A 15,891-nucleotide genomic window follows, 5' to 3' on the forward strand; every position below is an offset into this window, starting at 1 on the left:
AGTACAATTTTATTAATAGCAAACATGAAAGAACATATAATTTTAATTATATTTACGTTTTCTTAACTGGTTTAGAATGGTTTAAAATTATGATAATAATGTTAGTGGTATTGGTTTATAGAATATATTCAATACAGACTGTGAGGCAGCTAAGACAGGGGAACCAAAAGTATCCATAATGAGTGAATAAATCAAAGTATGAATTTCGCTGTTTCACAGCGGCCAATATAGCAAATTTTCTGACGACACATAATTTTTACTGCCTTCTAGCAGCTGAATTATGTCAGCGGCATTTTTTTATTTAAATGGTACTGTAAGATCTTCCTGTGGTACTGGAAAAAGCCTTCAAAGAGGACTTCAGCGAAATAATATGCGTGAAATTTGATCAAGTAGTAACAAGATAACAGCGCAGCTTAACAATGTCTCGCCTTCGGGAGAAGTGAACTACAAACGCCTGCCCCTTCCACATTACCCTCTATAACTTGAGAATAGACGGACCTCCATATATTTAACGGTTATAAATATTTTTGTTGGGCCTGCAGTAACTGTCTCAATCTGTGTATATTTGTGAGTGCAAGTGCGTATGTGTATTTTGATACAAAAAGGATAAATAACATAGATGATCGTTAGTGCGAAATTTTTTACATAATTAAATTACAGTTATGCGAGTCTAGCCCGTCATAAAGATTTAGTACGCCTTTCCACACGCACTTACCTGTAGCTGTGGTGCAGACGCTGCCCCCTGAACAACCAGTTCACTTGTATGGGGTGGTCTCCTCTGACGTCACATTTCAGTGTCACCTGCTGACCGCGGCGGGCTGTCACATTCTTCTCCATCACGTCAAACCTCACCGGTTCTGGACAGGAAAGCATTCGTGTTACAGACACAATAATTACAGGTTAACTTTTGAACGAGTGATACACCACCCGACAAGGAGGTGTCCAGAGACCCGTCAGTGCACATTATTATACGGTGTGTCCATCCTTCGCCTCTTTGACGGCTTGAACTCTAGTGTGGCACTTTCAATGAGGTATCGGAATGACCGTGGAAGTTTGGTAGCCCATCCTTCCTTAAGAGCCGAAACCAGAGGAGGCAGTTATATCGGACACTGGGGTATCGATCAAAGTTCAAATTCATTTCGAAGGTGTTCGAGTGGGCAGAGGTCTGGGAAAGAAATTACATTTCAGGAATTTTATTCTCCAGGAACCTTTGCGTAACAGGCGCTCCATTGTGAAGTGCTACATTGTCAAGCATATACAAACAACAGTTGTCTCTGAATTGTTCCTCTGCTCTGCGCAGAACACAATGCCCTAAAATGTGTGCATTTCATCCCGCATTCAGCATTTTCTTATGCGCAATAAGGGGACCACACCGCAGCTCGTGGTAGCATTCTCGCTTCCCGAGCACGGGGTCCCGTGGTCGATTCCCGGCGGGGTCAGGGATTTTCACCTGCCTCGAGATGACTGGGTATTGATGTGTCATCTTCTTCATCATCATTCATCCCCATTACGGTCGGAGGAAGGCAATGGCAAACCACCTCCACTAGGACCTTGCCTAGTACGGCGGTGCGGGTCTTCCGCATCGTCCCCTACGCTCTTTCAAGGAGTATGGGACTTCATCATCATGATCACCGTAATCACAACTAACACTTCCATACCGTAGTACCAACTCTTCTGTATTTCAGTGTTGACACTGCACATGATGCCAGTACCGGTGTCCAGGTGTTCGCCGAACCCAAACTCTTCCTTCGCATCGATACAGGTTACAGCGTGATTCGTCAATCCGAATCACTCGTTTCCAACCGTCCACTGTCCGGTTTCGTAGCACGTTACGCCAATTCAAGCTCCGTTTGGCAATGAACATAGGAATTTGTGGCTTGTAAGGAGCAGCTCGACCATTCTGCTCGCCTCTTTTTGACACCCTGCGCGCACTGTGCTACCTCGACTGCTGGTAGCACACGAGTGATGCTTCCGCTGGTTTCATTCGATGTCTCACGATCAGTGTCCGCAATGCTCGACGATCCCTGTCCGTAAGTTCTTGATGTCTGCCTAGTTTTGGTTTGGCTGTGATTGTTGCTTCACGTTTCATCTTCACTATCACACCACCAACAGTAGATTTGAGCAGTTTAGAACTGTTGAAATATTCCTGATGCATTTTTTACTCCGATGACAACTAATGACTAGTCCATGTTCGAAGTCACTGAGCTCTCCAGGCTAAACCAGTATTTCACTACCTTCTCTACCAATTACATCATGCCCTACCCCCCCCCCCCCCCCCCCTTATACTCGCGAATGCACCTCCTGTGTCATCTACCGGTCAATTACGTATTATTCACATTGTGCGGGAACGTTTGACCAGGTAGTGTACCAGAAGGTCTTCATGTACCTATTGGAGCTATTATGTATGAGTACTTTGAGGCTTTGTTAGATCTTATTGCATATATTGAAAAAGATGCCTACACAGTACAGTTTTCATGTATTAGCTGAAGTGTGTACGATTAAAGGCTTTTCATCTTTCTTCGGCAACGTCGACACTCTGAGGACCTAACTAAACAACACTGACAAACTTTAAAGAGTTGTACAGGATGTCCGTAAACCTCATCCAACGACGCTACACAGTGTCGAAGTTATAGGCCAATTTAGAGCGGAGCAGTCGAAGCAAGAGGTCGACTCCTATTCCGAGATGAGGTGGTCCCGGCCTGGACAACGAGCGGCGAAAGCGTTCGCGAATCGCAAGGAAACGTGTGAGCAGAAAATGCTCGCCAAAGGTGAAGGGACAGGTTGCTGTTTCAAGTAAAGGCGGTCAAAAGCGCGCTGTGGAAAACACCAGCGCTGCAGGCCGTGCCTGGACGACCTTCTGACAAGGGAACCTCCCCATCGCACCCCCCTCAGATTTAGTTATAAGGTGGCACAGTGGGTAGGCATTGATAAACTGAACACAGATCAATTGAGAAAACAGGAAGAAGTTGTGTGTAACTGTGAAAAAATAAGCAAAATATACAAACTGAGTAGTCCACGGGTAGCATAGGCAACATCATGTACAAAATGAGAACAGGAGCGTCGTGGTCCCGTGGTAGCGTGAGCAGCTGCTGAGCGAGAGGTCCATGGTTCAAGTCTTCCCTCGAGTGAAAATTTCATTTTCTTTATTTTTGCATAGTTATTATCTGTCCGTTCGTTCATTGACGTCTTTGTTCACTGTAATAAGTTTAGTGTCTGTGTTTTGCGACCGCATCGCAAAACCGTGCGATTAGTAGACGAAAGGACGTGCCTCTCCAATGGGAACCGAAAACATTTGATCGCAAGGTCATAGGTCAACCGATTCCTCCACAGGAAAACACATCTGATATATTCTATACGACACTGGTGACGGCATGTGCGTCACATGACAGGAATATGTTGTCGACCCACCTAACTTGTACACTTGGCGAAGGGGTAAAAAGATTCTTCTACCTTGCCCGATTTAGGTTTTCTTGTGGATGCGATAATCACTCCCAAAAAAGTGATGAAAACATAAGAGTTTTTCACATAAACGGAAAATAAAAAATTAAAGTTTCCACTCGACGGTAGACTTGAACCTAGGACCTTTCGTTCCGCAGCTGCTCACGTTACCACGAGACCACGGCGCTACTGCGTTCTCAGTCTCCTTGACATTGCATATCTTCCCATGAACTACTCAGTTTGTATATTTTGCTTATTTTTTCACAGTTCCACACAACGTCTTCCTGTTTTCTCAATTGATCTGTTTTCAGTTTTTCAAGGTCTATCCACTGTGCCAACTTATAACTAAATCTGAGGGGGGTGCGATGGGGAGGTTCCCTTGTGAGGGCGCGTCTCGCCCGGCGCGAACTCCTGCAGCAGCCACAACGTCCATCGTGGACAGACTCCAGTCCGTGGCAGAGGAACAGAGACCGGCCGGACCAATGACCGCAAATCCAGCTACAACATACGAAGATACAGGCCGCGTCATTTGCCTGTAGCCAGGCGATCTAACTAAAGCCACCTCCAGTTGTCATTGCAGTAAGGGTCGTTTATAAAGCCTCCATGTAGCGTCTCAAAGAATGGGAATAGCGATGCACACATCTTGGGTCTGGTGTGTGTTCGGTGACACGCATCAAGTCACCCAAGAAGCACGAAGCTCTCATCTCGCCCTAGTTAGTGAGGAGAACCGGAAGCTGTGCTGGGTAAAGTAGGCGGCCAACACAGCGGCCACAGTCGAGTTACTGAAGCACAAGAGGGGTTCACTTCAGTTCTTCCGCTGCCAAAGGGTGGGGCAGGAGGCACGCCGCCGCCCCATCCTCGAGGGATCGTGAAATGAACGGGCGAACACCCGACGTCGAAATGCTCGCGTCCGCCGAAATGCCAAAACTGCAGGGCAACCGCGTTGCGAGCAACCGTGGTTGGAAAGCGTTTGTGGCAGATTGCATACGCGGGGTGCCGTTTGAGAGGGAGGCTGTAGACTCCGCCCTACGCCCGCCGGAAGGGACGCTGTCAGTGCTGGGGACCGGCCAATATGCTGCCACACTACCGATGCCAGCCAATGACGAAGCCACAACCGCCTCCACTCCAGGCGGCGGGCGAGGTTTCGAAAGCGTGTCAGAACAAACAAGCCAGAGGTTAGTTGGTTAGTTAGTTAGTTACGTGTTCCACTGATCAATAGCACGGAAAACCGTTATGATGTGGATAGTGTCAAATGCAGAAGAAATGCGCACAGGAAACAACTTTTTTTCGTTTACATTATTGCGTTATACCTAAATATTACTGTTATCTATCCCATTCCCTTAAATGGCACAAAATGCATATATTATATCTCCAGATTTATTTACTCATATTCAAGAATTCATCTATGGTATAGAAGGAGTTGTCAAGGAGGCATGATTTCAATTTGTTTTTGAAACTATTACTGCTGTCCGTCAGACATTTTATTTCATCTGCTAATTTCTCAAAAAGTTTTATAGCAACATATTTTGCCCCTTTCTGTGCCAAAGATAGGTTAAGTGAAGGATACTGTAGGTCTTTCTTTTTTCTGGTATTGTAGTCATGAATGTCGCAGTTGATTTTAAACTGGTCCTTGTTGAGAAAAAATTTCATTACTGAGTAAATGTACTCTGAAGCAGTTGTAAGAATTCCTAACCTTTTAAACAGATACCTACAAGATGTGCAACGATGAACCCCACACATTATTCTAAATACTTTCTTTTGAGCACTGAATACCTTTTGCCTAAGTGTTGAGTTGCCGCAGAATAATATTCCGTGTGACATCAGAGAGTGGAAGTATGCAAAGTATGTTGGCTTAATTTCTACATCCTCAAAATTGGCAATTATTCTGATTGCAAAAGTTGCTGAACCTAGTCGCTTTATTAGATCCAAAATATGAATTTTCCAATTAAGATTTTCATCTATATGTACACCCAAAAACTTAGTATGCTCTACCCTGGCTACTGACTTCTTTTGATGTGTTATGTTTATTGAAGGAATTATACTTTTTGCAGCAGAAAATTGGATCTACTGTGTTTTTTCAAAGTTCAGAGCAAGCCCATTCGCAGAAAACGGAGTAGCGAGATGACCCTCCCCCTCCCCCATCCCCCCTCCCCCACCCCTTCGCTAGGGTGAAAATGCGCCGCCTAGCAGATTACCAGCACATGCAGCAGCTGTAGAAACGATGCTATCAACGTTCGCACCATGGCAGCACAACAGTACGCTCGCTGCAACGGCCACTGTCACTCGCGTTCCTCACTCTAGTACTCGGCAAGGCCTCGCACATCGCAGAGACGCTGCTACAGGCGACCGACGCCATGACGAGCGCTTCGCAAGCAGCCACGCTCCAGACGCGGTCCGTGCCCTGAACAGAACCGATAAACCGACGCCGGCCGGAGTGGCCGAGCGGTTCTAGGCGCTACAGTCTGGTTCGACTCCTGCCTCGGGCACGGATGTGTGTGATGTCCTTATGGGTAGTTAGGTTTAAGTAGTTCTAAGTTCTAGGGGATTGATGACCTCAGAAGCTAAGTCCCATAGTTCCCAGAGCCATTTGAACCTTTTGATAAACCGACCCACTGACCCACAAATGCTGACAGATGTGCTGCCAGCAACGGAAGACAATGAACACTGAAAAGGGATAAAGAAAAGTCAACAAAGAGGTTCTTCCCAAATATTGAAAATTCTAGAGGGCAAAGTCCTACGGGCTGTGAACTCCCCGTAAATCAGCCGGTGGAGAAGATCCTTCTATCGAAGTTACGGGATTTAACGCCTGCCCTTAGACCAGGCGGAAAACATGTTTCTACACTGCTGCTGTGTTGTTGCGACAATCAACCGTATTTATAGGGCTGCTGCTAGGCCACCCGTAGCCCAGCCGAGGTCGGTTTGTACGCTGACGTAAGGGAAGCGTAAATCCTCGCGAGGCGCCTGGTATCATTCAGTAACTTGGACTACTAGCTAGGGCATAGCTATGGTAAACTAACATACACCAACAAGTGACAAACGTCGGCAAGCCCCTACGTATCAGCAACACTGACTGGTAATTACCAGCTGCTATTAGAGCCGACCAACAGGCCACAGCAGGGAAACCGACGAGCTCGCCCACTGACACATAAAACAATTCGCCCACGTCACCCTACAATGTGCATCCGATATATGACCTATCGGACACAAAAACGATAGTAAACCTAACTGTTGCAGGTTGCTGACGCTGAACGAGAGCTAAACACCGGCACCCAGCGGCAGCCGCCGAGCAACACCACCGCACAACGTCAATGGTATCGACATGCATGATACCCACTACTAACAAAGCCTATCCTTCCACGACCTATCGCAGGCAGCAAGACATCCCCTACTGCTCTTACCACCCGACCTAACTATCGCAGAGGTTTTTTTCCCTTAGCTCTTGCCTTGGCACTTTTTTTCCTCTGCCCTTCAAAACGCTACCCTTCGTTCGACTTCGATCCAATCTATCTCCAGATGAGCGCGCATTAATGGTTAACCTTAACCAGAACTACGCAAACATCGCAGTACCCACATCCTGCTACACCTCACTTTAGTGAAAACTAACCCTTATGCAGGGATGGCAGTAGACATTTGAGTTGGCCATCATGCCGATGTGGGCGTGGAGAGGCTCCACCACTGTCAAAAAAAAAAAGAGAGAGAGAGAGAGAGAGAGAGGCATCGTTGAATGACGTTTCCGGGCTTCGTTTGCAGTTTGTTCCTCAAGGCACCCACTGCAGCCGTTCGAAGTCTGGCAGTATCGTAAATCTACATCTGGGGAAAAGGCCTACTTCAGTCGACAGGTCTCATATGTTCAACGTACTGAGCTTTATAACGTTTCCGTTGCAAACGAAGAACGGGACAATAAATTCTCATCCCTCTCAGTTCAAATTATAATTAGTCTCTATCTGGCACAACATGGCATTTAGTTAGGAAATTTCTTCGACAAACGAAAGATATTCACGTGAATGTAGAGAGAAGAACTGTTATTTCAACTCAGGTAGAGTGGAGCACAACACTGTCGCTAGGCTTCTGTTTATCCAGAGACAAGAATATGTGTAGGAGCTGCACCTCCCGTGGGTATGAGTGATGAACGGATGTTGTCACTTGTGTGGCCGCGTTATTCTGTGCAACCGCTGATGGAAGGTGTTATGGTGGCTCACCACTAAGGAATAACCAAGAAACCTGTATCAGCAATAGACGTTATGTAAAAGGTAATGTAATTGACTTACTCTTTCGTATACGGACCAAAGAGTAGGTAGTCATCGTAGAGTGCATTGTGTCAATGGTTAATCTGACAATGTATGGTTGAAATGATGGAACTCTGGTTATGAATGCTTTACGTTGTTTGAGGAGAGAAATGAGCTCTTTGTTGATTGACTATGGTGCGATTAAGTGTCTAACTGTGTTATCAAAACATATTACATCCTTTCTTGTAGTGAGCTTTAGTTAGTTTCTCCGCCTTTCGTTTTTCTGCAATTTACATTAGATTAAAATGCTGTCGAGATTGCACTCGATAGCATGACCACCTTATCATAAGTATCCACGATATCAGAGAAAAGTTCGAATAATAGAACCCATTAATATTGGGGGTGGATAGAAACTCTTCCAACAAATTGTTGAGAGGTTGCTTCAGGCCATTTGCTACATGGGTCGATACAAGTATCTAAGGTCTCTACTAGCGCTCCACGCAGTTACAACAACTTTCGGGTAAAGTTATATGTAAACATTTTAAAGTAACTAGAGCTACCACTGGTGTCATTTCTTGTTGTAATACAGATTCACTAAAATAGAACTACATCTACAACTACGCCATATTTGTAATAGCACCCGTAAAACAAAATTTAAACGTCACTTTCACGAAGATAAACTGCTGAGTAAAGACATAATTTATGTGCAATCCGTTTCGGTGGTAGAGATTATCATTAATCATAAATAATCAGTCCAGCAATATTCTATTATAGCACCCGTAAAACAAAATTTAAACGTCACTTTCACGAAGATAAACTGCTGAGTAAAGACATAATTTATGTGCAATCCGTTTCGGTGGTAGAGATTATCATTAATCATAAATAATCAGTCCAGCAATATTCTATTATAGTCATGACCTACTTGTGACCGAAGTCATATAACTGCAATATTACGTATGGCAAATATTTCAGATTTACATTTGACGATAGTTGATGATGAATCTGTGCGACTAAAAGTATAGCAAGTAATATTTTGTGTTCAATCAACAGTTTAGCTTTGGAAATATTACATTCTTTAAACAAAACTAATTTTCTTCTCTCCTACGTGTATGTAAGGACATTGTTAACAGGAAAAACCTGACGATAGCATCATACACCGGCAGTGATTTTATTCACATAGCAGTACTATAGTTTACTTGTGACGATAAAAGGTGGGGATTTAGATGGAAAAGTGGCAGTGGGAGATTTTTAATTCTGTATCTGTTAGATACATTCGTATTTCGCACGCGACCATAAGGTGTATGGTGCGGGTTACATAATGTATATATAACATGAGCAGACAATATTGAGATAATGTTTTAGCATTTGTGTGTGATTATGTGATTAGTTATCGAAATTACCATTGACAGCTATTTCGACCACCTTGCTGAGCCCGGCACCAATGCCGTTATCTGCACGACACAGGTAGAAGCCCTCGTCCTCTGCAGAAGCAGACGGAATCGATAGAGTCCCGTTCGCCATCACCAGCATGTGAGGTTCTGAAGGCTCCAAGGGCTGGAAGTCGTTCGGTTTTCCTCCTAAACGCAAAGAACAAAACATTGCATATTAGGGAAAAATTATTGACGAATCTGATGTCAACATGCAGTTTCACAAAATTTTTACGTGGGTAGTTATGACGACGTATAGATGCTATCAGAGTATTTTAAACATTTACGAGGAACAGATGAGGCGAAAGCGCCTTATTTTCAGTAATAAAGGAAATACTCAGCGTTCGTTTAAAGACTATGGCAAATTATAAAGACAAAGTGATAATTTCGATTAGAAATGACCTAAAAACAGATTCGAAAAATGTAAAATGGCGATGTATGAAGCAGCTGCAGCACAAGAGAATAACCTTTCTAAAGTAAAAGTGTTGCAGAAAATATATATGGAATTTTTCTTCTCTGAGAAAGCTTTAAACTTATACATCTATAAAAAATGGTTTAAGATACCAGCAACCTGACCGCTGATATTAAAGCGACAGTGCTCCTCTAGGAATGGTGCTAGTGGAGGTGCCTGGACATGCTATGCTACTACGTTCCTCCAAAGTTTCAGCTGATTGTAAATGCCAGTTACACAGGAACCTGGGGTTTAACGTGAACGCCGAACCACGGTGAGGCTTGAGATTTTTCAACTGATCAATCATTGCCAGAAGTGTGACAGGTGACGGACGACAGACGACAGAAGAAAGGTGAGTGGACCGTCTGGAGATCGATCTCCTATCCTTCTGATTTCCACTCTGGTGCTTTACCACTGAGCCACACATATCCGTAAGAGGAAGTGAAATGATTAAGCCACTGTATTCGTATTTAGGAGTAGTGGATTGCACATCTCAATACACCTACCATTGTTTATTCGCTTTTTATAAATAACTGGGAGCTGTCTCCGAGGACCGCTGTGGCAGATGTTCTTGTCCTCCATGCTTTAGCAACTCAGGTTGTGCTCCAGCTCTCTTAATCATTCTATCTACGAGACATTTCCTTTCATTTTCGATAAATACCAATTTAGGGCAAGTAAAAGTTGAGAACATAGCAGGTTTAACAAAAAGTGAACTGTTACTTATGTGTTACAACAATTTCAGGTCACCACAATGTTTCAGTTTTGCTGTTGTAGTAGCTAGGATAAATTTTGCTGATGTGAATACGGACTATTAACCTTTCCAGTATTTTCCTTTGGATCGAGTGACTCCGTTCACGACTGACCTAAGGGGACACTTCCATTAAAAATAAACGAATGGCCATCTCCTTTTTAATGAGCGATATGTTTCTTATATTAATTTCAAGGTCTCTATGCAACAAACACACACTATCTTTACAAAAGTATCCGGACATCTCTGTGTAATGCGAAACTGACCACTAGATGTCACAAGAGGCGGGCCTAAGTACAAAACGAGGCAGCGAGTATCGTGTTGACAGCAGGTAAGCAGTAACAGCAGAACGTGAACTAGTCACTGGGTGTCACCTCAGTAACAAATCCATCTGCGACATTTCTAACCTTCTAAAGCTGCCCAAATAGATTGTTGGTTATATGATGCAGAAGTGGACACACGAAAGAACATCCAAAGCTGAACCAAGTCCAGGCAGATCTCATGTACTGATGGACAAGGAGCCGGCCGTTGTGGCCGAGCGGTTCTAGGCGCTTCAGTCCGGAACCGCCCTGCTGTTACGGTCGCAGATTCGAATCCTGCCTCGGGCATAGGTTTAAGGAGGTCTAAGTGTAGGGGACTGATGACCTCTGATGTTAAGTCCAATAGTGCTTAGAGCCATTTGAACCATTTTGAACGGACAGGGACCGTCGGTAACTGCAGAATGTGGTTGTAAAAATGGTATGAAATCAGCGGAAGGAATCACTAGAGAGTTCCAAAGCGCTACCAGTAGTCCAGCTAGCAGAGTGACTGTACGTAGGGAGTTAAAAAGAGTAGGGTACATTTGCATTGTATTGTACTGAGCCGGGGACCTAGCAACGATGGAGAGGCTTCTTCCAACCGGTGACTTCAGTGGTTCACAACCCCACAACAGGCCACAGCAGTCCACCCACCCCACCGCCGCCCCACACCGAACCCACAGTTATTGTGCGGTTCGACCCCCAGTAGCCCCGGGGACCGGCACGCCTTCCCGCTCGGGAAGCGGCGCATTAGACGGCGCGGCTAGCCGGGCGGGCTGTAGGGTAGAGTGGTCGAGCAGTTCCTTATAATCCGAAATTTCTGTTGTCAATGGTAAGCGACACTTGAGGTGGTGTGTAGAGATACGCCACAGGACAGTGAATGACTGGAAACGAGAGATTTGGAATGATGAATTACGCTCTGCCGTTTGGCAATCCGATCGGTTTGGGTTTGGAAAATGCCTGGAGAACGAAGGAAGAAAAGAAGATTGGGGTCAAGCGTTCCGTCGACAACGAGGTCATCAGAGACAGCTGGATTACATTACTTGCCAACATGAGTCTTGTCAATAGTGAAGTACGGAGGACGTGGTGTTATGGTGAAGGGGTGTTTTTGATTGTTAGGTTGTGCTCCCCTTATTAAGCTTACGAAAACGCTTCCTGTGACACAATATCATCACATTTTATACCACTGGGTACAGCTACAGTAGAGGAACAAGTCAGAAACGATGGCAGTTTGTATCTGTTTGACGGCGCAGCCCGTCGTAAAGCAGAGCCTGTGAGGTAATGGTTTGTGGACAATAACATTCCTGCAATGGACTGGCCCGTCCAAAGTCCCCTCCTGAATCCAGTGGATCGCCCCTGGGATGCGTTAGAAGTGTACTTCGCTCCAGACCCCAGCGGCAAACCTCACTGCCTTTCCTGGTTTAGACCCTTGAGGAAGATAGGCCTGCTATTACTTCACACACATTCAGACACATCACTAAAAATGTATGTAGCTAACAGAGTTCAAGCCGTCATCAAGGCAAGGGACGAACACGCCCTGTATTAATGTCCGGATACTTTTGATCACATAGTATATACAACGAGAATACCTGAATTCTTGGTCCTTGAATGCCAATTCTTTGAACTTATCCGACTGGATTTCTGGAGAACAAAGCCGGTTTTATGTGGGTTGGAACTTTAATAGTGGCAACTATTTATTTACGGCACTGACCTTCAAAGTAGTCAGCAGCATAGTTTATAACCCGTTGCCAGCGATGTGGAAGTCGTAGGATACTCTTAGCAGTGCCAGTGAAATGCTGTTCATTTTTGGAACACAACCTACGACCACTTTAGAGACAGAAGTGATGACACTTTCTGCAGGACCTGACCATCATTTTGCAGGACAATGCTCAAGCACGTACAGTGCAAGCTGTTACTGATTTGTTTGACTGATGGGGCTGCTAAGTGCTATACCACCTACTGTACTTCCCTGACTTAAGCATTTGTAAGTTGAACTCGATTTCTAACTGAGGGTCGCGCGGGATTAGTCGAGCGGTCTGAGGCGCTGCAGTTATGGACTGTGCGGCTGGTCCCGGCGGAGGTTCGAGTCCTCCCTCGGGCATGGATGTGTGTGTTTGTCCATAGGATCATTTAGGCTAAGTAGTGTGTAAGCTTAGGGACTGATGACCTTAGCAGTTAAGTCCCATAAGATTTCACACACATTTGAACATTTTCTAACTGAGGGAAACACTTCACGGCATTCGCTTCAGAATTGCTACAAATTCGTCGGGCAATAGACAGTGCCGCTCGAAATGTTAACACAACTGGCACTGCTAAGAGTATCCTACGACTTCCACATCGCTGGCAACGCGTTATACACAATGCTGGTGACTACTTTGAAGGTCAGTAAAACTTTGAAAGACGTATCTATTTTGTACGAGTTGTAAATAAATAGTTGCCACTATTAAAGTTCCAACACTCGTATTAGCAAACGGCACTCGTAAGTTCAGAGTCACTCTCCTCTGCACTTTCGAAATATCACGATCTTAGAAATACGTCTCCGAATTCTGAAATTATATCGATTATATCAGACTCTAATCTTGTTTCCTTAGCGGCTGCACCGCACTTGACCGTAATCTCAGACAGTCTAAGCCTTCGACTGAATGTTTTGCGCTTCTGATTTCACGAATTTGTTTGAAAGGGAACAAAAGATTGAATTATACCCTCTACCGCCGGTACACTATCTTTCCTAGCCACAAGATGCATTGTTGAAACCCGGTCGACAATGAGCCAGGTTGGTAATGCGGGAATAACATCCTTCCGCAAGGGTAATCCGTTGTATTTCGTGTCCAAGATCGATTATGACATGTGCTCGTGTTAGCTGTGCTGGGTAAACATTTTGCCAAGACCGCTCATATTACGGTTACTTATATTTTAGTAGTTCTGATATGCTTATTTGTTACTTCATCTTCGCAGGCAACTGTCGGAGCTGAATTCCATTAACTTTCAGACATGGATAATGTGCAGAAGATTACACGTCACGTGCTTAGTAAAGCACCGGATTGAAAATTTAATAATTTTGGGAAACAGGATATTTAAATTAACTACAAGACGGTATGATAGCTATGGTCTGTATAAAACGTGTCTTAAAATTATGACTCGTTCACGAATGAATCTTGAAACATCAGCAATAGTGAGTAAGTGAGAGCTGGGGTACATGTAACTCTGACAAGATTAATGGACTATTAAGGGTCAAATATGAGCCTAGTAACTTTCGATCATTCAGACGAATAATACCGTCATAGTTATATGCACGATAATTGCTGGTTTAGTGCAACTGGTCAATTTAAGTAGCCATATGTGGATAACGATATAGCCGTACTCTATTTATAGTCCGAATAACGATGTAAGGATCAGTGCAAAACAACAGTGACGGGGGTAGGGCGCGGTTCGTTATTTTCTATTAATTAATGCTCCATAGTACTACCCATAGCCATTTACGAGATGTGACAGACAACAGAAAATTTACCACTTTCGCTATAATGCATTGCTCTTCCTCTTGCTTACGGGAATTGTATACCATTTATGCACGTTTAGTTAGAGATTCAAATCAATAAACCTAGAGGAAAATTTGATCTAAATCGTTTTGCTGTTCCTTGTAGACACCTGCCAAATTCTGTTTTTGACTATAATTTGGTATTTTTTCGAATTTCTACCCTACGAGCATCAAAACGGATACAGGGATTAGTGGAAATAGGGTTGTCGAAGCGACATTGAATATTGTAACCCCCCCAAATCCTCCAAAAATAAACGAAAAATATACTATTCTCAAAAGCAGATAAAAATTCACTTGACGCCTTCCTGAGAGACAATCTCCACTCATTCCAAATTAATAATATAAGAGTAGACCAGATGTGGCTTAAATTCAAAACAGTATCGGCAGCAATTGAGAGATTTATACCGAATAAATTAACAAACGACGGAGCTGATCCTCCTTGGTACACAAAACGGGTCACAATACTGCTGCAGAAACAACGAAACAAACATGACAAATTTAAACAAAAGCAAAATCCCCAAGGTTGGCGATCTTTTACAGAAGCTCGAAATTGAGCTTATAACAGTTTCCACAACGAAATGTTGTCTCGATACCTGGCAGAAAATCCAAGGAGAATCTGGTCGTATGTGAAGAATGTTAGCGGCAAGAAAGAAGCAATACCTTCTCTGCGCAACAGCAATGGAGATACTATCGAAGACAGTGCTGCCAAAGCAGAGTTACTAAACACAGCCTTCCGAAATGCCTTCACAAGAGAAGACGAAGTAAATATTCCAGAATTCGAATCATGAACAGCTGCCAACATGAGTAAAGTAGAAGTAAACATCCTCAGAGTATTGAGTATGCTTAAATCACTTAATAAAGGCAAGTCTTCTGATCCAGACTGTATACCAATTAGTTTCCTTTTAGAGTTTGCTGATGCATTAGCTCCATACTTAAAAATCACATACAACCGTTCGCTCGACGAAAGATCCGTACCCAAAGACTAGAAAGTTGCACAGGTCACACAAATATTCAAGAAAGGTAGTAGCAGCAATCCATTAAATTACAGGCCCGTATCATTAACGTCGATATATAGCAGGATTTTGGAACATATACTGTATTCGAAAATTATGCGTTACCTCGAAGAAAACGATCTATTGACACACAGTCAACAAGGGTTTAGAAAACATCGTTCTTGTGAAACACAACTAGGTCTTTATTCACATGAAGTGTTGAGTGCTATTGTTTCGATTCCGTATTTCTGGCTTTCCGGAAGGCTTTTGACACTGTACCAGACAAGCGGGTTGTAGTGAAATTGCATGCTTATGGGATATCGTCTCAGTTATGTGACCGGATTCGTGATTTCCTGCCAGAAAGGTCATGTTCGTAGTAATTGACGAAAAGGAATCGAGTAAAACAGAAGTGATTCCTGGCGATCTCTAAGATAGTGTTATAGGCCCTTTTCTGTTCCTTATCCATATGAACGATTTAGGAGACAATCTGAGCAGCCGTCTTAGGTTGTTTGCAGATGAAGCTGTCGTTTATCGACTAATAACGTCATTAGAAGAGCAAAACAAATTGCAAAACAATTTAGCAAAGATATCTGAATGGTCCGAAAATTGGCAGTTGACCCTAAATAACGAAAAGTGTGACGTCATCCTCACGATTGCTACAAGGAACACAAACTTCGGTTACACGATAAAGCAGTCAAATCTAAAGGCCTTGAAATCGGCGGAATACTTAGGAACTACAATTACGAACAACTTAAATTGGAAGGAACACACAGAAAAC

At 43.8% G+C, this 15,891-nt stretch overlaps 1 protein-coding gene across 1 annotated transcript in view; it reads right to left on the reverse strand.

Moving 5' to 3' along the window:
• LOC126251767 (Down syndrome cell adhesion molecule-like protein Dscam2) overlaps positions 1-15,891 on the reverse strand; it is a gene marked incomplete at its 5' end in the record, with an annotated part of 377,821 nt that overhangs the window by 135,168 nt on the left and 226,762 nt on the right. The window contains 2 exons of the mRNA XM_049952392.1: positions 716-857; positions 9,065-9,241. Coding sequence (XP_049808349.1) covers positions 716-857; positions 9,065-9,241 — 319 coding nt within the window. The remainder of the gene's footprint in view (positions 1-715; positions 858-9,064; positions 9,242-15,891) is intronic.

This window comes from Schistocerca nitens, chromosome 1 (genome assembly GCF_023898315.1).
Source record: "Schistocerca nitens isolate TAMUIC-IGC-003100 chromosome 1, iqSchNite1.1, whole genome shotgun sequence".
NCBI classification, from domain to species: domain Eukaryota; kingdom Metazoa; phylum Arthropoda; class Insecta; order Orthoptera; family Acrididae; genus Schistocerca; species Schistocerca nitens.